The sequence below is a fragment of the Rhipicephalus microplus genome, chromosome 2 (assembly GCF_043290135.1).
Source record: "Rhipicephalus microplus isolate Deutch F79 chromosome 2, USDA_Rmic, whole genome shotgun sequence".
Lineage (NCBI taxonomy): Eukaryota > Metazoa > Arthropoda > Arachnida > Ixodida > Ixodidae > Rhipicephalus > Rhipicephalus microplus.
Window position 1 is genome coordinate 42318994 of NC_134701.1, and position 26732 is coordinate 42345725.

Sequence of the window (26732 nt, forward strand, 5' to 3'; positions counted from 1 at the left end):
TGCGAGCTTTCTGCAAGCGACACTATAGTGGTCCTGGAAGCAGACGAAGGCACGTATGGGTAGTCCCTTTATGAAAGCCTGCAGTGTAGTTACACAGTCGAGCCCACATATAACCGCCCCACTTAAAACGAACTTTCGCTTAAAATGAACAATATCCGCGTGACCATGAAAATGTACATTAGTTCAATGACACAAAATCGCACTTACAACAAACGTTTCGAGCGCCGCTGATTGGTCGCCGCTGATTGGTAACAGCGAACGGAGTCAGCGGTCTGCCGACTTCCTGGAAAACCAATTTCGACCACCGATCAGGAATCTGCGAGCTGCTCATACATTCTTATTGTTAAACGCCGACCCTGCCTCCGCGACCCTCTAGTTGCCACTCTCTCCAACCCATAGAGGAAGGAAAGCTGCTTTCTTCCTCAATGCCCCCGCTGCTTTTTCTACGCACCCCTCCATCCTTTGTCTTCCCCGCTAATCTGAGCACCCCGCATCGCCAGACGAGGCCCGTGCTTTCACACAGCCACCGATCTTTTGAACACCGGTTGGCCATCTACCCTGTTTTTGATCACTGGTACTGTCATTGGCATTGCCAGCTTGGAGTGACCAGACCATTTGCCAACATCGCCGGCCACCGACTGTATCCAATAGTCTGTGTCTAGTGCACGCGCGTACGCTACCCCACCGACTCTGATAATTTGCTATTAGTTTCCTGTTTAGAACTTGTTCTCGCTCACTTCGCACTTAGCTCAGCATGCCTTCCATGCGCGTGCGGAAGCGCAAACACGGCTGTTAGTTTGCGCAGAACGAATCGCGAAATATCAAAGTTCGTGAGGCCACGCTAACCCGCCGACGCAACAAAACAATTTTTTGACCATCGCCGCTGATTCTTCGAACACGGCCGCACGCACCGATCCAGACGGCCAGGCTTTAACTTCTGTGCGCGCAGGCACTCTTTTCAAATTTTTACACGTGCGAGTATCGCGGACCTTTCACGCAAGCTACCCAACCTGCCTCCTTCCCGTGTGTTTTGGTTTTCAATGTCGCCCTCCCGCCGCATCCCTCTCTTTATTGCAATTCCTTGCCTTTCTCTCGCAAGTCTGCTCTCCTCTCTTGATCACAGCCCCTTTGCCCATCTCCACCGCTCCGCGACGCCCGCCACGCTGGCTCGAATTAGTTTCGTTTTCTGACTGGAAACGGGCCCAGATTTGTTCCACGCATTCTGGCATGTGCGTCGCGTGTGAGCGTCTTGCTCGCTCTTGGTGTGCGTGTGTGGTCATGATGGCTGACGGGAGGACTTGCACGCTTTTTCGTGCCGCTCAACACAACGTCGAAAGTGTGACCGATTGGCTTGAGTGTAATCAGCTCGTTGGGTGCTGCGTTGCAGAGCTCTTGCTCATAGGTGTTGACCATCTGGCAGCCAACTTGCCACTTTGGGTGTCCCGGTATCGAGCTGTAGAGATGGTGAATATTTTGTGGGCGGCGGTGACAGCAACAGGCACGCGAAACTGTTTTCGCGAAGCTTACTTCGTCGACGCCAGGCCCGATGCCCAGCCTGGAGCTTCCGAACAGGACCACTACGGCGGCAATTTGTGGCAGCGGGTCGTCGACTCTGACCTTAAAAAGCGGGTGGGACATCTGTTGCGATGGTTTAATTACGGCCGAAGATGATGCTGACACTGCGGAACAGTGCCCGGATTGGGGCACGAATTGAACAGTACACGGATTGAATGAAGTATGTGGCGAGAACGATTAGGAGGAATCGGATTGCGAGAACAAGGAAACTTTGGAGCCAGTACCTCATTCAGCTTATGCCACGGGTCTCGACGAACGAGCACCCTGCCATTTTAAATGAACTCGAGACCGCCCTGATTGCTTCTGCTCTTTGAAACACGTGCATCACGGACATTTTGGGGCAAACAAATGTTTTTGTGTTTTCACTCGCAACTTTTTTTAAAAGCTGTGTTTCATTTACTATGAACTTCGGGATACAGCGAACAAATGCCGTGTCACGCTAAGGTTCGTTTAAGCGGGCTCGACTGTAACTGCGGTACGCTTGCTGTCCCGATGCCCGCAATCCACAACATTTAACTCCGCAGCACTGAGCTGCTTTCTTTTCTACAAAGCGGTGCACAATGAACACGATCCCTTACAATGATCATAGGCTTTTTATCAGCGTTGTCATATTGGCACGCTTTTCAAAGGTCACTATATCACGTTCGTTCTTTGCCAGTGGTTACCAGAATAGGCGCCGCACCACTCGCAAAGAAGTCAGAATAATTGATCGGGCAATTCCATAGCGTTGCAGCAGCACAACTCTACGCAAATGCAGCAGCATAAGTGTACAAGATGGAGACCATCACGTAATATCCTCTTATGATGCAAGCTGTCAACATTTCTAATAACACTAGTTTTCGGGCTGGTTGGTGCATTGCCCCAGAAAAAATTGCTGCATAAACATGCGTTCTGACAGCAGTCACTGATGATTATAGTCGCTTGTGCGTGGTATTTTTGGTCGTGTGATTATAGTAACACAGATTTAGATAGAAAAAACTTGATAAAAAATTATTTTTTTGTGCCAGGTAGTAAAATTGGGCATTATCGAATGAAACTTTTTTCGTCTCACTACACTGAATGACTAGGGTGGTCTTTTCTACCCATCCCAAGATTTGTGGGTTGGGGCTGGAGAGTATCGCGATACAGTAGTATCTGAGAGATACTTTTGAGTTGCTGTGTCGAGACAAATTTCATGAGTGTATTTGTATCGCAGTAGTGAAATACTTTTTATTTGTATTGAATGTACCGGAATACAGTTGGACAAGGTTATATCGAACTTGAAGGGGATCGCGAATTAGTTCGATATATAAAAAACTCAATTTAAAAAAATAGAGGACCCAAGACCTTACCGGTAGTGGATCATCACATACAATAGGGTCATTCAAAAATTACAACTAATTCTGCACAAATGCCGCAACAGGATAATTTATTTACACGAAAAAATCTCTAATCTTGGCCTGCTTCTTCGTTTTTGAAATGTTGAGGAGGCTAGTCTCGATCTTATCAAGGCCGTCCAGGTGCGACAGCCTCGTTCCCTCCATGTGGCCGATACGAAGGCAAATGATGCCGAAAGTGGCCGCCACTTCAGTGGCTGAGTACGCGTGTGTAGCCAGCGCCTCCACCAGACGATCCTCCTTCTCACATGAGCTGTTGGCCTGGATATTGCAGTCCCCTTCCACAAAGTCGTTCGCAGACACTTCGTGTGAAACTGCTGCCGGGAAGCAGGAGGACAACAACTTGCGAAAGGCGTCGTCTATGTGCTCGTCATGGTCTTCGCTGGTTTCCACATATTCCGCCGTCTCAAAGCTTGCCTTGTGGAAGCAGTTGACCACTATCTCCGTCGTCATGTCTCGCGAGGCATTGAAGACCTCTACGGGCGAAAACTTTGCGGAGATTTCCAGCCACTGCTTCCTCATGCACTGCTGGATGTTTTGGCTGCTTACAGCTTTGCTTTCGCCAGAATCGGTTTCGCCAAGCATGTTGTAGTGCTGCTTAAATCGGTGAAGCCAGCCGCTGTTGTCAGCGAAGTTGTTTAACAGAGTGCAGCGGCAAACCATTTGGTTTTGGCGATCAGCATCGGCCATCTACCGGAATGTTCTTCGTGCGCACGTCTAAAAACCAGACACAGAGCGCCTGTTCCACATTCCCATAGGCAGAAGCGTGCGCATGACAAGCTCCCGACATTCGCTGCTCTGCCACCTTTGTCTTGACATCTGCCTTGTTTTTCAACAAGGTACTCAGAGTGATCCATCGTATTCCGAAGCCATCTGCGACAGTCAAACATTTCTCGCCCACTTCAACACGCTGAATAGCCTTCAACTTCGTTGCAAAGTCAAGGGTCTTGCACTTCTTGACGCTGGCCATCGCTACACGAGAAGTCGACAATTCAAAGAGTCCACAGCAGCTTTCCACACCACGCATGCAAAAAAAAATGCTGCACATGCGGTGGTACGTAGGCGATGCGACAGCAGAAGCAGCAAAGCGCTTGTGAGGCAATGGCCACCTGCGAGGGCAACAGCAAAAGGCGCGAGCTGTGGTTGGCTGATCAGAACTTGCAAAACAGCAACAAAAAATAAAAGGCGAATGGAGGAGAACGTCGGCTCCTTCGTTCCTGCTCTCCAAGCCGACAAGTACGTGGAGAAAGCATGAGAGAGAAAGAGAAATGAAAAAAAAAAAAAAAGCCGTTCCACAAGTTGGATAGTGTGCAGTTCAAGCCCTCTCGCCCTTACTTTATTTTCGAACATTTCGGGTTTTGGCCCAGGCATGGTGCTGCTCAGAGGTCGCCAGGCACTGTGAGTGCCAAAGCGAGCCTTCTAACTTGCATGTGGAGCCGCGCTGCCGTGAAGATCGTGGGGGGAAGGGGGTGCTGAAGCACACCTTTCGATTCTCGCAGCGTTCGATGTATTCGAAATTGGGTAAAAATACCCTTCGATGTAAACGTGCAAATTTCTATACTTTTACAAAGGAATTCCCTGGGGGATAACTTGCGAGTTCGATATGCCCGAAAATTCATTATGTATGGGTTCGATATAACTGTGTTCGACTGTATTGCGAAGACGCGACTGTCTACTCTTTTGTCGGAACTGAGCCGATCTGTATCGAATATCGAAAAAAAAACTTGTATGCGCTTAGCTAGGCAAAAGTGCCCCGCCAGTCGGTGACACATGGAGATCACTGAAAGATCCCTCCCACGCACAGAATGTTCTATTTGGTAAAGTGTTTGACGCGACTGACAACAGAATCAAGGAGACAGTGCTGACAATCTTAAATCTTGCTCAAGACCAATGAAGCACTGCCAGCTTTTTTTTTTTTAGGAACAATTTCAGTATTTAGTAGTTATATCACAAAGCTCTGTTTGCCTACAATATTAGACAGCCTTTTATATATCGCCAGTCTTGAATTAAACTGAACCGGTGCTCTGTCTACTGACAGTCCATTCAAGAACCTACTGTTATTTTATTGTGCAGTAGAATCTGGATGATAGAAATTTGAAGACAGCGCACAAAATATTCGTATCATAACCAAAAACAAACTAATGTATAAACCAAAAACAAATTAATGCTGATCACGAAGGTGAAGAAGAACTTTATTGGAGTCAACGAGATTTCGCTGAAAGAAGTCCATAATGTTCTTTTGAACTTTCCTGCCTTCACCACCTCTCAATTAAGTGCTGCGGTTTCCTCACTTGTGCTGCAGGCGCTTCAAGCACGTTCGCACTTGGCATCAAAGTGAGAGAAAGTGGCAAAACCTATGGAAATTCTCTCGCTTTGCCGCTCAGGCGGCCGGAAATATGCACCTTGAAGTCAACACACATAAAAAAAACAGTGACACGGGAGAATTAAAGAAAAAACACCAGAGCGGCTGCAAAACTACGTCTTCACCGGTTGAAAATGTCCACATTCGTTTTGCCTACCGCGGCCTTGTTCGCCGCTTGAAGATTCATTCCATTTGCCTGTTCCCTGAGCATTAAAATTCGTACCAAGTTCTAATAATGCATGCAAAGCACTCAAAATAAACATTTTACACTTTACAAACATTGTTTCGGGAGATATGCCAGCAGAAATGACACAAGCGGAGGCACCGGCAGGGGCGGCGACGGATTCAGCTGGCAGTGCGAAAGCGAGACACGTTAGGTCATGTTGACTCACTGCTGCTGCTGCGCTTTCTTCTACTTCCGGAGTTCGCAGCAATTTAAATTTAAACCAGGCTCTTGATGAACACGTTGTTTTCAAGGCCGTGAGATTTGTCGTGCTACGCAGGTACTTCACAACTGCATCGACGTGAGCCACCGCCAAAGCTTTTGCCCCCATGTTGAATTTACGGTTCGGTGTTAACATCACGTGGTTTGAGAGCGAGCGCTTCCTGTGCAGCCAAAGCCGCAATGCCAAAAGGCGATTTCCAATCGTGTGGTGGAAAAATTGGTCTCAAGCAAATTTCTTTATGTAAGCCTCGCGGTGTGGTTTTCCGGCCACTTTAGTGGCGAAGCGAGGGAAATTCCCGTAAGTTTGGCGCATTAACTCCCTTCGAGGCACAGTGTGAACGAGCTTACCTCCTACAGACAAACCGCACTGCGCCGTCCCATGCAGTGGTCTATCCCGAGTTCGTATCATCTGCGGTGGCTCAGGAAACTATTCAGGTGACACCGAATCACGGCCTATTTTATATTAGGTTGTTCGTCTGAAGCAACCTTAAAATTCTATAATTGCAAAATTGACATCAATCCTAATTGTATCATCGAGATTCAACTGTAACTAGTGTAAACCATTCTCAGCAAAACAGATCGATCATGTGTGAAATAAGGGCATAATTTACCTCATTTCAGTGGTGTCTGTTAGTGAGTTGAGCGATACGACTGACTTGAACTTTCATTATCTGCAACATTATCGACCATATGTTATGATAGACTTAATCAATGTACACACGGAACAACAACACCCATGTAACTTACAAATTTTTTAGTGTCTATATTCTAGTATATGTGTATTCCTGTAATTGTAATCGGAGATATTTTCTCATCTTTCTGCAAAATTATCTTCTTAATATCCAATTATGTCTTTTAAAATATTTCTCAGAACCTATTTTTCTGGCCTTCCAGCATGTGTATATTGATATTTGTATTTTCAGAACACTTTTATGAGAGTATCAGCCCAGCCCTGATTTATGCACATTCATGGACACGTTTCATTGTGTCGAAACTACACACGATCAGCATTTGTAACACTGTGGCTCTTGTGACGACAACTTCTTCTGCTCCAATGGTATTCTATGCGACACTCACAAGGATGAAAAAAACACAATAATTATTTCGTCTGTGTCTTCATGCATCTGCACTTGGACAGAGAAAAAAAAGCACAAGTGAACAACCTATAGCCTGGGTTTATGTTCACACATAGAGTTCTTGAATAGTGTCTTTGTGTTAATTAAAACGGTTTGATTCGTTTTTTTTTTTCAATTGTTTATGGTCTAAGTAGCCACGCGCAGTGCCAGAAACCTTGTCACTGACAGGCTTGTCCTTAAAATCTCACGTATTGGAGCTTTCAAGACAAAGCTATTCAATTAGCAACACGGAGTGCTAGAAACTTTCTCACTGACAGGATTGTCCCTAAAATCTCACGTCTTGGAGCTTTCAAGAGAAAACTTTTTAAGTAGCCATGCGCGGTGCTAAGAACTTTCTCACTGAGAGGCTTGTCCCTCAAATCTCATGTCTTGGGCTTTCAAGACAAAACTATTCAAGTAGCCACGCGCAGTGCCAGAAACTTCCTCACTAACACGCTTGTCTCTAAAATCTCACGTCTTGGAGCTTTCAAGGCAAAACTATTCAAGTAGCCACGCGCAGTGCCAGAAACTTTCTCACTGACAGGCTTGTCCCTAAAGCCTCCCGTCTTGAAGCTTTCAAGACGAAACTATTCAAGTTGTCACGTGCAGTGTCAAAAACTTTCTCACTCACAGGCTTGTCCCTAAAATCTTACGTCTTGGAGCTTTCAATACGAAACTATTCATTCTCTTTTTGTTGATATAGTGTACAATTTAGGCAATCAGGATGAATGAACTTTATTAGGTCTTTCAAAATGCGCTTTAGCTTTAGGCAATCAGGAGTCGAGCATCAACTTTAAAGATAGCGCACTCGTCATTTGAAAGTGCAGCAAACAAGCACCCACTGTGACACGTTTCAGGTGAAATGCAACGCAGCGCCGCCCAGTAGTTTTCGTGCAAACAACCTCACCGGGAGGACCAACCTCGTCTCACTACCCCTATCTAGTTCACTATAGCAGTATGCGCCAACGATGGTCCTACTACTGAAAGCTGCGCATGTAAAAACCGAATTGCGGCTGCTCCAACCAGGGCATGCTTTTATTAATGAGATCACATGAAAAAAAAAAAAACATGCGAAAATTTTGAATTCGGACTTTATTATTGTTGAGTTCGCCAAAGGGCAGGGTCTTTTGGGGGCTTTTACCGTAATTGTGAATACAAACGCGGATTTACTGGTGGAAGGTATTACAAAAGAGCTCTTCTGAATAAAGATTCATGAATAAACTATATTAAATTAAAATTGTGAAGGCGTTCCCACCATTCATGTGCTCTGTGGACGTGAAGCCCTGAAAATTTTATTGCGATGGCCAGAAGTAGACGTAATCAACAGATATTATGGCGGCAAGCGTGCCGTTATTAGTGACAATTGCTTTAATTACGTGCCACGCAACTCTTCAAATAAGCTATAAGCAGCAGTCCTGAAAGAGACGATGTTTGCCAATGAGTCGCCAACAGTTTCATGCTACTGATCAGATTAGACCTCACCAACCCCTGCGAAGAGCGCATTTCACCATTAAGCGGACTTGGACAAAAGTTGCGCCAGGTCCAAACATAGCATTGTGGACTGTTTTTGTCTATCTTGTCCACGTCTGTATCGTGCTTTTATTGCAAACAATCGTAGATTAGTTAGAATGCAGGCACGACCGCTGTTTATTTAGCAGATTAATTCTACATACGTGATTGTGACATTGGTGGCACCGAGAACCAGATGTTTTGACATGCCAGCATTGCTATTACCGGTGATAGATGCTCCCAAATCCGACTTTGGCACAATATCTGTTGATGTTATCAGGATGGGGCAGTAAATCTTATTTGGCACACTTTGACACAGGAGTGGAATCACTGCATTGTGTCCTTGGTGTTTTTTTATATACTGAGGTTTTTTTTTGTTATTTCGCACGATAGTGGTTATAGACACCGGCGGACAACTGTGGTGCACATGACCCTTGTTGTGATCTCATATCCCCTTTCACCGTATTACACACCTGTTTGCTCAATTTTAATACTTCAAAATTTCGTACCCTTTAAATTGCTATAAATTCAAATCCTGGCAAAATCTTTACTTCACTGCTTTAAATAAGTATTTTAATAATACTTTAAATTCAAAAAGTAGCGAATTCGATTATATACAGTATAATGATATTTGCCTGAATATTCAAAGCGTAATGAGCTTTATCACTCATTACGCTTGTAGGGGCGTGATGCTTTGCGATTCTAGTCCGCCGCAGCCAGCTTTCTGCTTCAAAGGCTTGAACCACACTTTTTCCCTTCACACAGCGCAGAATGAACAGCAAAAAAGTGTAGAATCTCATACCAGTGCGCTTGCTGTCACCGATGGCTCGGTCATAGGCCAGGAAGGCGAGCAGGAAGAAAACAGATGAGAGAGACTCAGCGCGGCCAACCACACCAGTCACCTGCAAAAAATCGCCATGCCAGTACTATTGCTCAAAAGACAGAAAAAAAGCCACAGTTATTCCAACTAAGGGCAAATGGGATAGCAACACAATCTTAATGTTCCACAAAGTAAGATAATGTCACTTTTTTGGCATTGAGCCTTGTCTAACTTAATGAGATGCTGGCTCAGGAAAACACGGTTGCTGCAGCGAGCAAAGCAACTATTGTTTTGCATATAAATATATAGAGAGAGAGAATTTGTTTACAGAAAGGTAGAGAGGTCGGCCTGAGCTATAGTTTGCTCTGGCCTGCTATTCTACCCTGGGGAAGGGTGACTGGGGAGTGAAAGAGTGATGAATGACGATGGTAAGGTAGAGAGATGATATGTTCTTATTAGACTGGGTAACTCTACAGACGTGCATTCAGTCCAGTGGCTTCTAAGAAAGCGATCACGACTCGTATACCCACATGTGTGCTGCTGGCGTCAGGCCAAGGACCTAACACAAACTCATCGGTTAATGGTCAACTAATATATCGGCCAATTGAAGATATCAGTTGCTGACGTTCGCTTGCATATGCTGAACAGTCGCAAAATATATGTTCGAGCGTTTCTCGCAACCGACAGTGACCACAATTGGGAACTGTGTCATTACAGCCAATCAAGTGGGTGTAACGTCATGTGTAAGCCACACCGAGGCGAATGCGGTGGATAATGCATGGGATGCTTCGCTTTACCTTGCAAGGCATACGGAACTTCATTTCCGGGTCCCATTTGTGCAGCCGCTTGTGCTGGTGTTCTGGTTTCTGCCAGTGCTCTAAGATAGAGTTGGGCATTACGCGTCGAAGTAGGATGTTAGTATCTTGTCGAGAAAATACGATGCACACTTCCGGGACACTATTTAAAGCTCTATTAGCTTTAGCGTCCGCCTCTTCATTGCCCAATATGCCACAATGAGCAGGTATCCATTGAAATGTTACATGATGTCCATTTTTTGTAGCAATGCCAAGAAGCTCTGCTATTTCAATCAATAAAGTATGATATGGACCTTGTCTCATGTCGCTTCATATAGCTTCGCATATACAGTACAAAGGTAAAAGCCAAGGAAGGGCATACGTGATCACGCCTGGTCATTTGGTATAACCCTACTAGACTAAGTATCCTAGAGTATACAGTTGATCCCGTGTATATTGAACTCAAAAGGGATCATGAAATAGTTCTATATATCGATAATTAAAAATACAAAATATGTGCACTTATTCCCTAACTTAGAGCATTGCAGGCCTCAGAAATCGTTACAGGCACTAACATAACAATTTGCTTACAGTATAATGTAAAACAAGGTGTGAACTACAAGTTACTTCAGTTTATTTCGCATAAAAATAGTCAAACTTATCTTGCTTTTTGCACATGGTCAAGTTTCATTCACCCTCAATATCAATGAAGCTTTTTAAATTAATGAATTCAGCTCCTTTGGCCACAACAGCGTTAATTAAAGCAGAACGCAGATGATAGCTTTGAAGCGTGGCAAAAGGTTGGTTGACAGCCATTAACACAGCAGCGATGCAGTCAGAAACAGGTACGTTCCTATCTACACCGGTGAAGTCGCTCACTGTCTGAGATGGTGCTTGGAAACGCTCAGAAATCGCGAAATTCCCTGAGGCACTGAAAGCCATTGTCAGTGGTCATGACGCACCCAAGATTGTCACCCTGCCCGCAAAGACAGTTTATGACGTTGCTTTACCTGACATCACTCTAAGTGCCGGTTATAATTTTAACACGAAATTGCTTTATGCTGGGGTCCATCATGACTCTGCTGATGTACTTCTGTCAAGGAAGTGATGTCGAAAAATATATACTGAAAAATTGCAACGAAAATGTCAGAAAGCAGACATCTGTTGGGTGGAATCAGAGCTGCAACTCCTCGATTCTCAGTGCGCGCCGCTTACTACTGCGGCACAAAGGGTACATTGTCTGGAGTACTAAGGGCAAGCTATTTATACACAGCATACACCATTTAGCAGTCCTCAGAGCTTCGAAACTTTAGCGCTTTTTCGTTATCAGTGCCGAGATGGTGCCACGGTCTTGTGTTCGATAAAACCTCTATATTTTGGAAAGTAGCCCCACTCCTTGATCTACGCCGTCTCACTCTCGCCGTGCCTTCAATTTCCTCTTTTGTCATCCCCTATTTCACAGAGCTGGTGCATACGCAACACTGAATGGCTGGGACGTGCACTACCAGCTAGTCAACGCTAGTCACAGGAAGCGGCGCAAACTTCTCATTCACCACACCCGCCTTGAAACCTCCAGGCTTCCCGCTCCAAATGTGCTTTAGACTTGGATTTCGAGCTTCGTTCTTCGTTGCAATGCCTGGCTGCTGCGCGTTTCAGTGCAGCAGAAGTCAGAGAAAGGAGTAAAATTAATTTATATTCGTCGAGGCGAAAAGAAATGCCGTGCGTGCAAAAGCAGTGCATTTAGAACGTCAGGAAAAAGAACTCGTCCCTTTCAAGCACGTCGTTCTTTGCGAGGTATTTGGTAGCAATTTCCTCATATATACCTGAATATCTGGATGAAGTTGTATGAAGACTATAATGCTTATTTCCTAACTAGACTCTCCGTTAAGTTTCATCACGAGCACATATAAATGTAGATTTAGCTTTTTCCGAGTCACTATGCTATGCTATTTTCTCAATGCCTTGATAAAGTATTGTTGGATTTATACGCGTGCGGTAATTTTCAGAATATTCACTTTGTAAGCTCACATGGGCAATTCCTAACTTGTAGTTGTGAACGCACGTGTGTGTGTGTGTGCAGGTGTGCGCGTGCTTCTTTATGTATGTGTACGTGTACGTGTGCATGTGTGTGCATTTGTGTGTGCAAGTGTGTGCCTGCATTTGCTTGCGATAGTGTATGCTAGTATTTGCGACGGTGTGTGTGCGTGTACGAGCCTATGTGTATGTTTATGTCAGTGCGTATGTTTGGAAGAAAACGGAGAGGCGAGCGAGTTGGTACTGATCCATTGCAGCATAGATGCAGCGCGAAAAAGACATGGACAAGAAAGTGTACACCACAAGCGCTTCGGCTGAGCGCTTGTGGTGTACTTTTTTTTGTCCATGTTTTTTTCACGCTATATTTATGTCGTAATGTATGTTTGGTATGTCTGTATTCACACCTGTGTTTGTGGATGCACTCACACGTATATCTGCATATGTGTATGCATGCCTGTGTGTTCATTTGTGTATGCCTGAATACGTATGCGCGTAGTATGGACGTGAGTGCCTGTCTGCGCTTGTGCATGTATTCAAGCGCTAGCTTACACGGTTGTGTGCACACGTATTGTTTTGGGTGTAGATATGCACCAGAGTGTACAGGCATTTTTGTATGCTTAAACTGTAATTATAAGGAGTCATAGCATTCGAAGCTTTTGTTTGTGCAGTCAGCTTCTTTTAAGGGTGAAGATCCTTAGGGCGTGGGTTGTTGTCTCCTTCGTATGTATGTATGCAGCCATATCTAGTTTATGTTTTGCTCAATAAATGGCGTTCTGTGTATGTATTCTTAAAAATAATATAACTAGGTGGTGTTAGTGGTCTTCCCAGCATATACACACAGTGAATGATGAGTGGGGTGAAGTGTCTGTTCGTTTGTGTATCTAACCGTCCATGTGCCTCTCCATTCACTGGGCGGTCTATCCGTCTGTGCATCCATCTTTCCGTGCCTATGTTTGTCTGTCTGTATATTCATCTGTGCTTTCGTCCGCCTGTGCCTTCATTCATCCATTCGTCCGGACGGATGCTTTGCCCCACTCATCATCGTAAACTCCCTGAATATGCAGTGTTTTTTTTTCTTCTTATTTTTAGGAGACTGAGGAAAGTCGCAGAGATAGCAGAATACAATATCTCATCGTTCCATTGAGACAGAATACAGGCACGTGCATTGATTCTAGTCGGTCTTCACGCGAGAAATTCATGTCATGATGAAGTTTTTGCATCGGTGTTGGTACAAAAGGGCGTCGGGTCCATAGCTATCGTGTTCATTGCTTTGCCTTTGCGGCAAAGCTGTGACTTTTTTGTTATGCATGTCTACCTTATTTAATTATTTAATGATGATGAGTTGGCTCATGAAATGAAAACCTATACCGAAACCTAAATGCGATAGATAAGTCAAACTAAAAGAAAGGTGCTAATTAGTGTTTAGTACCATGTCATTATTTTTAGACAAAACATTCATAATAATCGTTGAACACTTCGATCGCAGCAAGATTCGTTCTGGGCAAATATGACCGAACTGAAAGCTCCTGATGTATGAATGGAGCCCTTAAGTGGCAATGCTTGCAAACTCGAAGACGTAATCTAAGACTGAAATTATTTTATTCGATCTACAACAAGAAAACAGGCATAAGTCCTTCAGATTACATCAAACCAGCACATTATCAATCCTCTCGTAATGACCAGAAATTCAAAGTACGGCCATACAACCCCAGAATTGTTCTGTTTAAGCATTCTTTATGCCACAAGCCATTGCCGAATGGAATATGTTACTAGCCGATTTTCTTGGCCGCACAACTGCGCATTCATTCTATGAAGGACTATGCCCCCCACAATATGGCTAAGATGGTGCTGCGAGTAATGTCCCAAATAAAAAAAAAGGCAAGACGCAGTGCCAGTCGGTCATGTGCCTTCACTATACAGGAAACTAAAAAGATTTCGAGTATCTTGTGGGGCACAGCGAGAATCAGTCATTGAGAAACAGTCACCGAGAACACACAAGAACACTTATACACACCAGGCGCATAGCCAAAAATTTCTTTCGTGGGGAGCACCTCCTTGATTTTGGAGAGAGCATGCCCTTGATTGGTCATTTTTCGCAGTCTATGCCATGGTGAAAACAATTTTTGGCAAGCAGAGAAACAGACTCGGTATGCCACCCCTTGGCTACGCCCTTGCCCTATAACTAAATAAAATAATCAACGAAGCAAAGCAAAGAAAGACTTGCACAGCGAGACAAGTGCAGTGGGCGAGCGTTCTATCGATGAGATTGAGTGGCACATCTTGTTAAGCTTTTTAGGGGTGAAGCTCCTTAGATAGTCGGTTGTTCCCTCGTAGTAGAATGTTGTAGAGCACATTGTAGTATGAACGCAGCACCACATCGCTCCAGTTCATGGGGCGCAACGCGCAAAGTACGGCCGTGCACCAAAGCTACTTGGTGCAGGCGCACAGGCATTGCATGAGGTGTTCTGATGTGGTTGGGCGTCATGCTTGCTTTGGTGTGAAGCACGCCTATCTTTTAATACCCCGTCAGTAGCGATAGATCATGCCAAAATGGCGTTGCGAGAACGCGTGTTTTGCATATTGCATTTTTATGAAGTTTTCTGTATACTATATGTGTGAGTGGCTCCTCCTTTCACTGCCACAATCTGTGGTGATTGCATGCATCTTTGCGAATAGCTCGGGACTGCCTTGATTTATGAAATTTGACACCACAAAGCGTCTCTGCGTATATGAAAGACGTTGTTGAAATTTGACACCACAAAGCGTCTCTGCGTATATGAGAGACGTTGTAGAAGATAGCTGCAGATAATTTCAACTACCTGTGCTTTCGTAGCATGAGCCGCTATTAAGCAACACACGGGAATACTTGAATCTCGTGGTAATGAAAATTTTGCCAAACAGATGAAATTTAGCCAAACAGCCTACCACATTGGTATCCTCACCTGTCTTCCATTTTTATATGTACTACAATATTATAGATGGTCTCTACTCATCAGATAGTCACCCAAGAAACGGGTTTGTCCGCCCCGCAAGATCACTGATAACGGTTCTCAGCTGCCGACTCGAAGGCCTCTGTCTTGATTCCGGGCACGGCAGTCGATGGACGTGAAACAGTGGAAGCCTATGCATTGTGCGATGTCAGTGCATGTTAAAGAACACCAGGCAGTCAAAGTTTCTGAAGCCCTCTACCAAGGCGTTCATGGTTATGGCGTGTGAAATCCCAGATATTACTATTAATATTACTTTTATTATTATTATTATTATTATTATTATTATTGAGCCACAAGATGCTCTTTTACTCATCCTATTCTGTTCAGTCGTGATATGGGGATATAATTTACGTGTAATGCTCTTTCAGTTTCGTTACCAGGGCGTGCTATTTCATAACGGTTCCATAATGGCTTCTTAATGCTGAATAACTCCAGGTTGTTGAAATGAGTGTTTCTGCATATGTTATAGAGCATGAACAGCAGCAGCGAAGAGAGTATCCAAGTAAAACAGAAAGAAGCCAATGTACCCAGTAGAAGCATGCATTAGCGACACCATGGATCGTCAAGATGAATGGCGTAGTCAAGAATAACACAAGCGACAAGCAGACAACACTCAAGATATGGCAGTAGAATTGTAGATCTATCAAATCCAAAAGGCAGAGTTTATTACAACTAACTATTCAGGATAATCCAGGCGTCATAGCCCTACAAGAAATCCAATCAGATACAATCAAGATCAGATCTTGTATAGCAGAAATAAGGACCACTTGTCGCACAACTTCATCACATCGTCAATATAATCAAGCAAACCTTTGCATAAATTTTTTCTGCCAAGAAAATGTGTCAGAGTCTATTCATCCTAAACATATATAGTCTGCCAAGAGAATCTCTCACAAGCTGCGATGCACTTCTGAGAGAGGTGAAGAAGTATGCAAAAGGACGCAAGCTCGTGGTGGTGGGAGATATAAACGCATACCACACTACTTGAGGTTATCACAAAACACACAAAAAGGAACCAATGTCCATGACAAGTACCACACCATCAGTTCACTTTGTGGACAGATCCATATATCTCTACAAGACACCAACCCAGATCTCACCTTCACAGCAGGAACATGCCAAGTGGAATGGACGATACTCCTAGGAACCCTAGGAAGCAACCAGGGTTGCCACTAAGTTTTCGGTAAAATTTGCGAAACGACCAGTCCAAAGTCGCCAAAATTCGTCGATTTTCTTCAAAGTTCGCCAAAGAAGTTGCCACTCAAGATATGTGTGGAGGGTATAGTACCAAAAATTGCTAATTATGTATAGCCGCCTAAAGTACAGTACCATTCATAACCCCTAAATTATATTGACATCTTCCAATGCCAGTCACGTTATTCACTTCCCCGTGGGAAGGCTCACTGGGCTTAGAGTCATATCACCCGCTTCATCATGGGAACACTGAGAAAGAGCATCCATGCATCACCAGCATCCCCGAAGATTACCGCCCCATAACCCTCATAACAAAAAGGTTGTGATGGTCTTGATTACGTATGCTGCGCCTTGTATATGTATGCTGCGCCTTGTATGCTGCGCCTTGTATGCTGCGCCTTGTATATGCTGCGCCTTGTATTGAATACAAGGCGCTGCAACTGGTATACAACAAGAGAGGGATGGCGTGTGTATCCTTCCTGCAGCTCTAAAGTCTCATTGCAGTGAAATAACGCGTTCGATAATAGAAAAAATTAAATACAACACAACAGAATTAAGTTAGAAAAGACTGTATAACCGTGGCAATGCCCGCATCCCACTTTCAGTGCAGTCATGCTTATGCTACACATTCACCTTAATGCAATTTATGAAGGCTGCCAAAAGAAGTGGGCTTCTTGGCCGGCCCAAAGTATGTTAGCACATTTAAACTCTACATACAAAATCAGGAAGTACTACCTTATTGAAGAAGTCTACAAGCTATTGAGAACAGTTAGAGCTGGGGTCGAAACACGAGACCTAACTGTCATCTAGACACTTCTGCATCGAAAATTCAAAGAAGCTTAGGATTCCTACAACACCTGCAATACTTATATCACCACTTCGTGAAGCACTCCGTCGACACAAATTTTTCTAAGATTTTGCTAGTAGATGCACCATACGCTAATGCTTCAAGAATAAGGGTGAATTAAAAAACTGGACAAACGTACTGAATTGCAAATAAACTGCACCTTCTAGTGAAGGGTATAAAACTACGAAAAAATTGAGAAGATGATGTTGCCCATTCGTTTCGAAGATGCTGAGTACAGAATGCATAACTCAGTGGAGACCTGTGACGAAAAATCACCAAAAATTTGCCATGTCACCATTCATATTTTAGATGGCCACAGGCCCCTCAAATTCGCCAATTTGGCAAAAAATAGCCACCAGTGATAACCCTGGAAGCGACCACCACTTGGTGCAAATGGGAATAAACTATAAAGAAAACACTCCTCAAGATTGGCAAAGCAAAAATCACAAACTGGATCATTTTCAGTAAAGAAGAGCTTACATAGAGTATTCAAGACTTTGAAGAGTGGACCAAACCTAAACAAAAAAACAACACAGACGTAGACAAAGAAAATTCAACAGAAAGTTGAAAACCAGTATCGGATCCCACCTTCTCCACCTGTGGAAAGCCCATAAAAGCCTTACTCATCGATAGAAAAAACAGACACGGAACAAGGGCCTAAAAAAAAAAAAAACAGGCAGCCGAACTGACCAGGCAAGCTGAAAAATACACTGATGAATTAGCAAGGCAGAGCTGAAACAAGATGTGTGATAATCACCAAAGAACTCTAAGCACAACAAAGCCTGAAACATCCTCAAGTCGCTCTTGAGCACAACGAAATTCAGAAAGAACCTGACAAAGCTCATTCAGAGCCCCACCGCGATTGTCTAGTGGCTAAGGTACTCCGCTGCTGACCTGCAGGTCGCGGGATCGAATCCCAGCTGCGGCGGCTGCATTTCTGATGGAGGCCTAAATGCTGTAGGCGCATGTGGTCAGATTTGGGTGCACGTTAAAGAACCCCAGATGATCCAAATTTCCGGAGCCCTCCCCTACGGCGTCTCTCATAATCATATGGTGGTTTTGGAACGTTAAGCCCCACATATCAATCAATCAATCAATCAAAGTTTGTTCAGAACTATATGGAGGCTCGCAAGGCAAAATTCTGCTAGAATTAAAAGAAAAAGCTAAACAAACGAACCCGAGTTGCAGTAATTACTGTTTTGGACCTTGAATAAGCAGGCAAGCGAAATGATGAACTCGAATGCCCATTCACACTAGAATAAATGCAAGCAGCATTGGCAAAACTAACTCGAAACACAACCTCGAGAAAAAACTAAATAAACAACAAGACAATCCGCAACTCACAAAAGAATGAGGAAGATTAATTCTCCTAAAAGCTATCAATGACAGCTGGTAAAGTGGGACCATTCCAGCAATCTGGAAACACACCAAGATCTTCATGAATCCTCAGCTAAACAGACCACTGAGTATAAGAAATATTTGACCAATATCCCTGACATCCAGTGAGCAATATGAGCATATGGTCCTAGACAGTCTAATTGTATACCTGGAAGAAAACTGATACTGACTTGGCACGATGTATGGATTTTGCCACCATTTATCAGCACAAGACATCTTGTTACCGCTGAAGGAGGATGTTATCAATCCCCTAGGCAACTAGGAAACAAAAAAAAAATAATCAGGGACCAGAAAGAAAGAGTGGACAGCAGAGTCATGTCCACTCTTTTATTTGGTCCTTGTTTTTTGGCGCTTCCAAGTTGTTTACTAATGTCTTACAAGCTCACCCAAGCACAGTATGAGCGCAGTACATATTGGCATTGAACGTGAAAGCAGCGTTTGACAATGTTTCTCATAGCGTAGTATTGAGGAACCTCGAGGACATGCACAATGATGAAAGAACATACCGCTACGTACAGAACTTTTATACCAGCAGAACAGCAACGGACTGCCTTGGCACGGTGAAATCAGTGCCAAGGCAGCCCGTTGAAATGGTGAACAATGATACCGCTCAAGGCTCTGTCTCCTCGCCACTCCTTTTGATATTTTCATCATGAAAATGCCAAACATATTCAAAAGAATGCATGGGATAAGCCACACCCTACATGCAGATGACCTAACCATCTGGACCACCAGCAGCTCTCCAAGAGCTCAGCAGGATGTATTTCAAGAGGCAGTGGATCACACAGAAAACTACCTCAATGCTAGTAGGCTCACAGGTGTGCCACCAAAGTAAGAACTTCTGTTCAAGGACCCGTAAACCACCCAGAGGTCGAAATTCAGTTGTGGTGGGGAAATCATTCTTGAGTGTACGTCGAACATGGAGCCATGATAATTTTTCAAAACGATGTAGTAATAGCGGAATTAGATGCACTTTATTATCGAAACTGCTACGATCACTGCTTTCTCCTGTGCTCTTCTCTGCCGATATCCTCCCTCAAGCTGCTTTGCTCTCTCACCGAGCGCACCTCTCATGCCCCTGCAAATCTCATGTGGCACACGTAACCGCTGATGCGCTGCTTGAAATACCGTCTACTTTCGGTTGCCGCCACTCCGGCCATTGACTCAGTCAGTTTTGTTGTAGCTGCGTGCTTGTTCGTGAACCATGGCTGCCATAATCGTGCCAGTATGGACCCTGCATTTTGCGCATGCCTTCAAAAAATCACAAAGTGATGAACCCGTACAGGGACACCCCGTGCCCTATACATGCTGCACGCATATGCCCAACACGACTAACAACAACAAGCAGCACGAATAGATGCTTGCAGACTGACCGGAAGTCGTAGGCTCTTGTTCGACCAATCACAGCATATTTGGCTTGGCGCATCAGAGATATGGAACAGTACGTCACGCGGAGGCCCGGAAGGCCCAGAAAGGAGGAGAGATTGTTTTCTAGAATTTGTGGTGCGCCAGCGGCACGTAGCGCTGTGACGTGTAGAATAATGGATCGCAACGTCATTTTGCACACAATGTGTGCATTTATATGAAGTGTCTGAAAAAATATCTAAGGTGGTTTAGGGGCCCTTTAAAAGCCAGAACAAGAAGCCAGTCGTAGATGAAATCCCAGAACCAAAGCTTCGGTTAAATGGAGTGCCAATCCCTAAAGTAGAATCGCTCAGAGCCCTTGGTCTACTCTAGACATCTACAAAGATTAATCAGGCACAGTCACATTACTAAAACTTCAAGAAACCGTAACGCAAGTTGTGCATTTGGAACAACAGGTATCAAACATAAGACATGGCTTGAAAGAACTAGACACAATTAAAATTATCCAAGCACTCATCATCAGCAGAATTACTTATGAAACCCCTTACTTGGACCTCAAGAATGTAGAAATTGAAGAACTAAATGCCCTCAAACAAAAGGCCATCAAAACTGCCACATAGAGATCTCTCAACGTGCTTCCACACAGCAACTACTACACTTAGGCCTCCACAACAGCAGGGAGGAGCTTGTGGATGCACACAAAGTAAATCAACATGAATGACTTAGACTTACTGAAACAGGGCAGGAGACACTTCGAAGACTGGGCTGTTAAAAAAATTATGCCAGCAACGATTAGACAGTACATCTCAGTAGCCTGCCTTACACGAAATATGCATCCTACCTCTAATCTCGAAAGAATAAAATCCAGAATCAAGAAGCTTCGACAACACTACAGCCGCAATCCAAACACAAGATACACCGATGCAGCGAAGTATCCAGGAATCCCAGTCAATGATGTCAACATAGTCAACAGCGAAGGCAAAAAGAAAATGGCAGCTAGCATAACTGCAAAAATTGATACGGTAAAGGAAACAGCAATATCCCTAGGATTCTCAACTTGTGTAGAGACAGCAATAATAATAACCAATTCTCAAGCAGCTTATCGAAATTTTCAAAAAGGTAGAATTTCGAAGCAAGCAGTACAAGTTCTCACCGCTGCAGCGAAAAAGAACGTACCCGAAACGACATCACCGGGACTCCGGGTCACGGGTCTCTGACGAGAAATTAGGCAGCAGACAACGTGCTCACGTTCACCAAGCCTTCCCACAGAATGCACTAGGGAGCAAAGAAGATGTACCTAAAAGTACAATGAAATGCTGCAGCACTACAGGCTAGGCAGAAGAACTTGTCCGCCAGCTCACCCTAGCCAGACTAGGGTACAGGCAGTAACCCTGAGGAAGCAGTATACAAACACTTATGTTCACAGTACGCTACTTCACGGGATCTCACCAACCAGGGTTCATAGAGAAACAGTACCTGAAAGAAATGAAAGTAAAGGGTTTTAAAGGACTTTCAAAGACCTAACAAATACTTGTTAAGGCCCTAAAACGAACCACGGAAAATAGCAACACCACTTCTTTCAGCATAAAAATTTGTACTTTACTTCACAGAAGCGAAACCAAGTACATTTCAACAATCACTACCAAGCTAACAAGGATTTAGAATTATTTATCAGTTCCATCTTTTCCAGTTACCACAAGCTTCAAAAAACCATTTTTATGGTTTGCTTGATAAAACAAAACATATTGCACCACAAATTTAAGGCATAGTTCACACAAAGACACACACATAAACAAAAGGCCCTTTTATGAAGTGGACTAGAGATTGATTTCATGAAGCTTTTCTTTAAACTTCTCATCCGCTTCTGCAAGTTCCAAAGTCTTTTCTTTTGCTGTTTTTCTCAGACTGCTAGACTTCACAATAAGAATATGTCACTTGTAGCTTCTGACGGCTCAGCGTAGTTGTCAGCACAAACTGTCAAGTCAGCGATTGTTTTTTCAAGTTCCTGTCTATACACTTAAACACTGTGAATTTCTTCCTCAACGTGGCTTCTCTTTGATACTTTTGCCTGATTGTTCGCTTGTTTTTTCATCTCCTCCAAGTAGGCCCGATAGTAGCTGTGTGCAGCTGAGACAGATTTATGCAATTCCTTTGTTATTACAATGCTCATGAAACCACCAAGCATTGCTTACTGCATCACAGATGATTTGCTCCGACACGTGTGAGATCTCCTTCAGGTTTTCAGCAGATACCTGTCAGATGACGCTGAAATCTCTTAAAAAAAAGCCTGTCCATGGCACATGACCAGAAGAAGTTGTACAACCTTCCACAGGTGCATATACGACGAGCTGCTATGTATGCAGCCTAGTATATTTCTAAAGCTTGAAAGACACTAAATCTTGCAAGACTTTGAGGCCATTTGGCGGGGGTCGAGCGAAGACAATGCGGCGATGGCGTAGTGGTTAGAGCATCCGCCTCGCATGCAAGAGGTCCGTGGTTCAAATCCCGGTACCGCGCAGTTCCCAACCGGATAAAAAAAAAAAAATCCAAAAATCCGCGTGTTGATGGAACTGCATTAAGAGGCCTGGGGTGCGGCCTCACTGGCAAAACACCGCTGAGAACGCACTCCCTAGCCAGAGAAGGATTGGCCACCCTGGTGCAGTATCTGGCCACTACCTCCCACATGCTTACGTCAAATAACTCACGGCCCTCAGTCCCCAGCAGCTGAGAAGCAACTGACCACGGCGGCGGTCAGATCTGCAACGCAGCAGAGGGTGCTAAGAATCTCTGGATCCGGACAGGCTGCCATTGGAACCTGAACTTGGCAACGTTTAACGCTAGAACCTTATCTAGTGAGGGAAGTCTAGCTGTAATATTTGAGGAGCTAGAGGGTGTTAAATGGGATATAATAGGGCTCAGTGAGGTTAGGAGGACAGATGAGGCCTATACGGTGCTACAGAATGGGCACGTCCTTTGCTACAGGGGCTTGGCAGACAGAAGAGAACTGGGAGTGGGGTTCCTAATTCACAGAAACATAGCAGGCAACATAGAGGAATACTATAGCATTAATGAAAGGGTGGTAGGTATCGTAATTAAACTGAATAAAAGATACAAGATGAAGGTAGTACAGGCTTACGCGCCTACATCCAGCCATGATGACGCTTCAGTTGAAAGCTTCTATGAAGACGTGGAATCGGCAATGAGTAAGGTAAAAACACAGTATACTATAGTGATGGGCGACTTTAATGCAAAGGTAGGGAAGAAGCAGGCTGGAGACCAGGCAGTAGGAGATTATGGCATCGGTACAAAAAACGCCAGAGGAGAGCTACTAGTAGAATTCGCAGAACGCAATAATTTACGGATTTTGAATACCTTCTACCGAAAACGCGAAACCGCAAGTGGACATGGAGGAGCCCTAATGGCGAAAATAAGAACGAAATAGACTTTATAATGAGTGCACACCCTGGAATCGTGCAGGATGTGGAAGTGATTGGCAAGGTACGATGCAGTGACCATAGAATGGTACGGTCTCGAATTCGCCTAGACTTGAAGAAGGAACGACAGAAACTGATACGCAAGAAGCCAATCAATCAGCTAGCACTGAGAGGGAAAGTGCAGGAATTCAGAGTGTCGCTGCAGAACAGGTACTCGGCTCTTAGTGAGGAAACCAACCTTAGCGTAGATACAATGAATGATAATCTGATGAGTATCATTACGGAGTGTGCAGTGGAAGTTGGAGGCAGGGTAGTTAGACAGGACACTGGCAAGCTTTCCCAGGAAACGAAGAACCTAATTAAGAAGCGTCAAATCATGAAAGTGTCAAGTACAACAGACAAAATAGAACTGGCAGAGCTTTCGAAGTTGATTAATCGACGTAAGGTATGCGATGTAAGAAGGTATAACATGGAGAGAATTGAACACGCTCTGAAAAACGGAGGAAGTGTCAAAGCATTGAAGACGAAACTTGGGATAGGCAAAAGTCGGATGTATGCACTAAGGGACAAAAAAGGCAAAATAACTACCAATATGGATAGGATAGTTAAAATAGCGGAGGAGTTTTACAGAGATCTGTACAGTAGCCGAGACAACCACGACCTTAATACTATAAGAACTAGCAGTAACCCAGATTACACCCCACCAGTAATGATAGAAGAAGTCAGAAAAGCTTTGGAGAGCATGCAAAGGGGCAAAGCTGCTGGTGAGGATCAGGTAACATCAGATCTGCTGAAAGATGGAGGACAGATTGTGTTAGAAAAACTAGCCACCCTGTTTACGAGGTGTCTCCTGACGGGAAGAGTACCAGAGTCTTGGAAGAACGCTAACATCATCTTAATACATAAGAAAGGAGATGACAAGGACTTGAAGAATTACAGGCCGATCAGCTTGCTCTCTGTAGTATACAAGCTATTTACAAAGGTAATTGCTAACAGAGTAAAGAGAACATTAGAATTCAATCAACCAAAGGAACAAGCAGGATTTCGAACAGGCTACTCAACGATTGACCACATTCATACTATCAATCAGGTAATAGAGAAATGCTCAGAGTATAACCAACCACTATACATAGCCTTCATAGATTACGAGAAGGCGTTTGATTCAGTAGAAATATCAGCCGTCATGCAAACACTGCGGAATCAGGGCGTAGATGAAGTATATATAAATATTCTGGAAGAAATCTACTGGGGATCAACTGCTACCATAGTGCTTCATAAAGAAAGCAACAAAATACCAATCAAGAAGGGTGTAAGGCAGGGGGACACAATTTCCCCAATGCTATTTACCGCGTGCTTACAGGAGGTTTTCAGAAGCCTAGAATGGGAACAGTTAGGGATAAGAGTCAACGGAGAGTACCTTAGTAACCTGCGCTTCGCCGATGACATTGCATTGCTGAGTAACTCGGGGGACGAATTGCAACTCATGATTACGGAGCTAGACAAGGAGAGCAGAAAGGTGGGTCTTAAAATTAATCTGCAGAAATTGAAAGTAATGTACAACAATCTCGGCAAAGAGCAGCGCTTTGAGATAGGTAATAGTGCACTTGAAGTTGTAAAAGACTATATCTACTTAGGGCAGGTAATAACCGCAGAGCCGAACCACGAGATTGAAGTAACTAGAAGAATAAGAATGGGGTGGAGCAGATTCGGCAAGCACTCGCAAATTATGACAGGTAGATTGCCACTAACCCTCAAGAGGAAGGTATATAACAGCTGTATCTTGCCGGTACTTAGCTACGGAGCAGAAACCTGGAGACTTACAAAGAGGGTTCAGCTTAAATTGAGGACGACGCAGCGAGCAATGGAAAGAAAAATGGTAGGTGTAACCTTAAGAGACAAGAAGAGAGCAGAGTGGATTAGGGAACAAACGGGGGTTAAGGATATCATAGCTGAAATCAAGAAGAAGAAATGGACATGGGCAGGGCATGTAGCGCGTAGACAGGATAACCGCTGGTCATTAAGGGTAACTGACTGGATTCCCAGAGAAGGGAAGCGGGTTAGGGGGAGACAGAAGGTTAGGTGGGCAGATGAGATTAAGAAGTTTGCGGGTATAAATTGGCAGCAGCAAGCACAGGACCGGGTTAACTAGCGAAACATGGGAGAGGCCTTTGTCCTGCAGTGGACGTAGTCAGGCTGATGATGATGATGATGAGCAAAGACAGGCTCCTAACCAGCTAATTTGCCGGTGAGCTCTTCTTCAGAATTTTTTTTTTTGTAGTAAATATAAGGAACTGTTTGAATTCCATTCAAAAGACAAATACTCCTTTGGCGCTCACTCTTGCAGCCTTGATTATTTGTCCAACAGCATGCCCAATGTCACCCTTTTCAGCAGACACGTAGTTATTTGGGTCTGCGAGATCCATTTTGAGTATGCTCATCATTCCTGCAGAAGCTCAGCACTGTGCATTTCACGAACCTGGTGAGACAACGCCTCACGGGACTTGAAAGATTCCTTTTTAGAAAGAAGATCAGTGGTTTGTGTTGTGTTGGGGTTGAGCTGGGCCGTGACGCCAAGGAAAAAGAACGAAGGTCGCAGCACGCCGTCGCCGCCGGCAGCAGCCACCCACGGCTTCAGCGTGGAGTGCCGAAGGAAACATCTCCGCAGAGAACACGAGTCCGTCACCAGCAAATGTACTTGTAACACAGCCCAGAATGAATGAAAAAATGTATAACATGCACACAACCATACAACACCAAGGCAACTACCACATCACAGTTTTTTCAGCTGGTACTCAGAGAGGAATGGCTCAAGAATCATCGCAATGGCAAGTGCAAACTTAAGTTTGGCCAAAAGCAGCGGGCCCTGGCAAAAAGCAGATAACTGTGTGTATCATGGACACAATGGAATATTCACATCTTTTCATTTTGTGCGTTCCACATATTTCTTGACATCATCCTATTGTATGTGCATGTTTGTGATTGGATGTGTGTGTTCACGGACACTGGTATGTGAGTTTCTTTCTTTCGTTTATTATTTCTTTTGTTTTACAGAAAGAGGAGCAAGAGCTAAAGGCCATGTTGCGTTTAGTTCTTGTGTACGTCTGCTTTGTGTACGTGTGACTATGAGTATGGAGCTGGTGGAATAAAGTCGGTCCACGAGTGCACCTCTCTCTGTGCGAGTTACAACAAACTAGCGAGGAGGATGAGACACGGCAATACAACGTGAAGACGGCTTCGGCGGGGGTTACACTTGGCAAACTGCCGGAGTTCGACCCTAACACAGGGGACTTTGAGGTCTCCAAGGAGTGGCTTGAGTGCTTTATTGGCGTCAACGACATTGCAGAAGAAAAGAAACTGCAAGCAAGTCTTCTTGACTACGATTGGTGAAAAGGCTTACGGGACGCTCAGAAGCCTGCTTCTTCCAGAGACGCACACCAAAGTGACATTCGAGGATGCCGTTATTGCACTAAAAAA

General features: G+C 44.3%; 1 protein-coding gene across 2 annotated transcripts in view; it reads right to left on the reverse strand.

Annotated features, from left to right (window-relative positions):
• Window positions 1-26732, reverse strand: part of LOC119169114 (protein O-mannosyl-transferase Tmtc3) — a 488628-nt gene that overhangs the window by 306826 nt on the left and 155070 nt on the right. For both annotated transcript variants that reach the window (XM_075886398.1, XM_037420216.2), the window contains exon 6: window positions 9185-9284. In XM_075886398.1, coding sequence (XP_075742513.1) covers window positions 9185-9284 — 100 coding nt within the window. The remainder of the gene's footprint in view (window positions 1-9184; window positions 9285-26732) is intronic.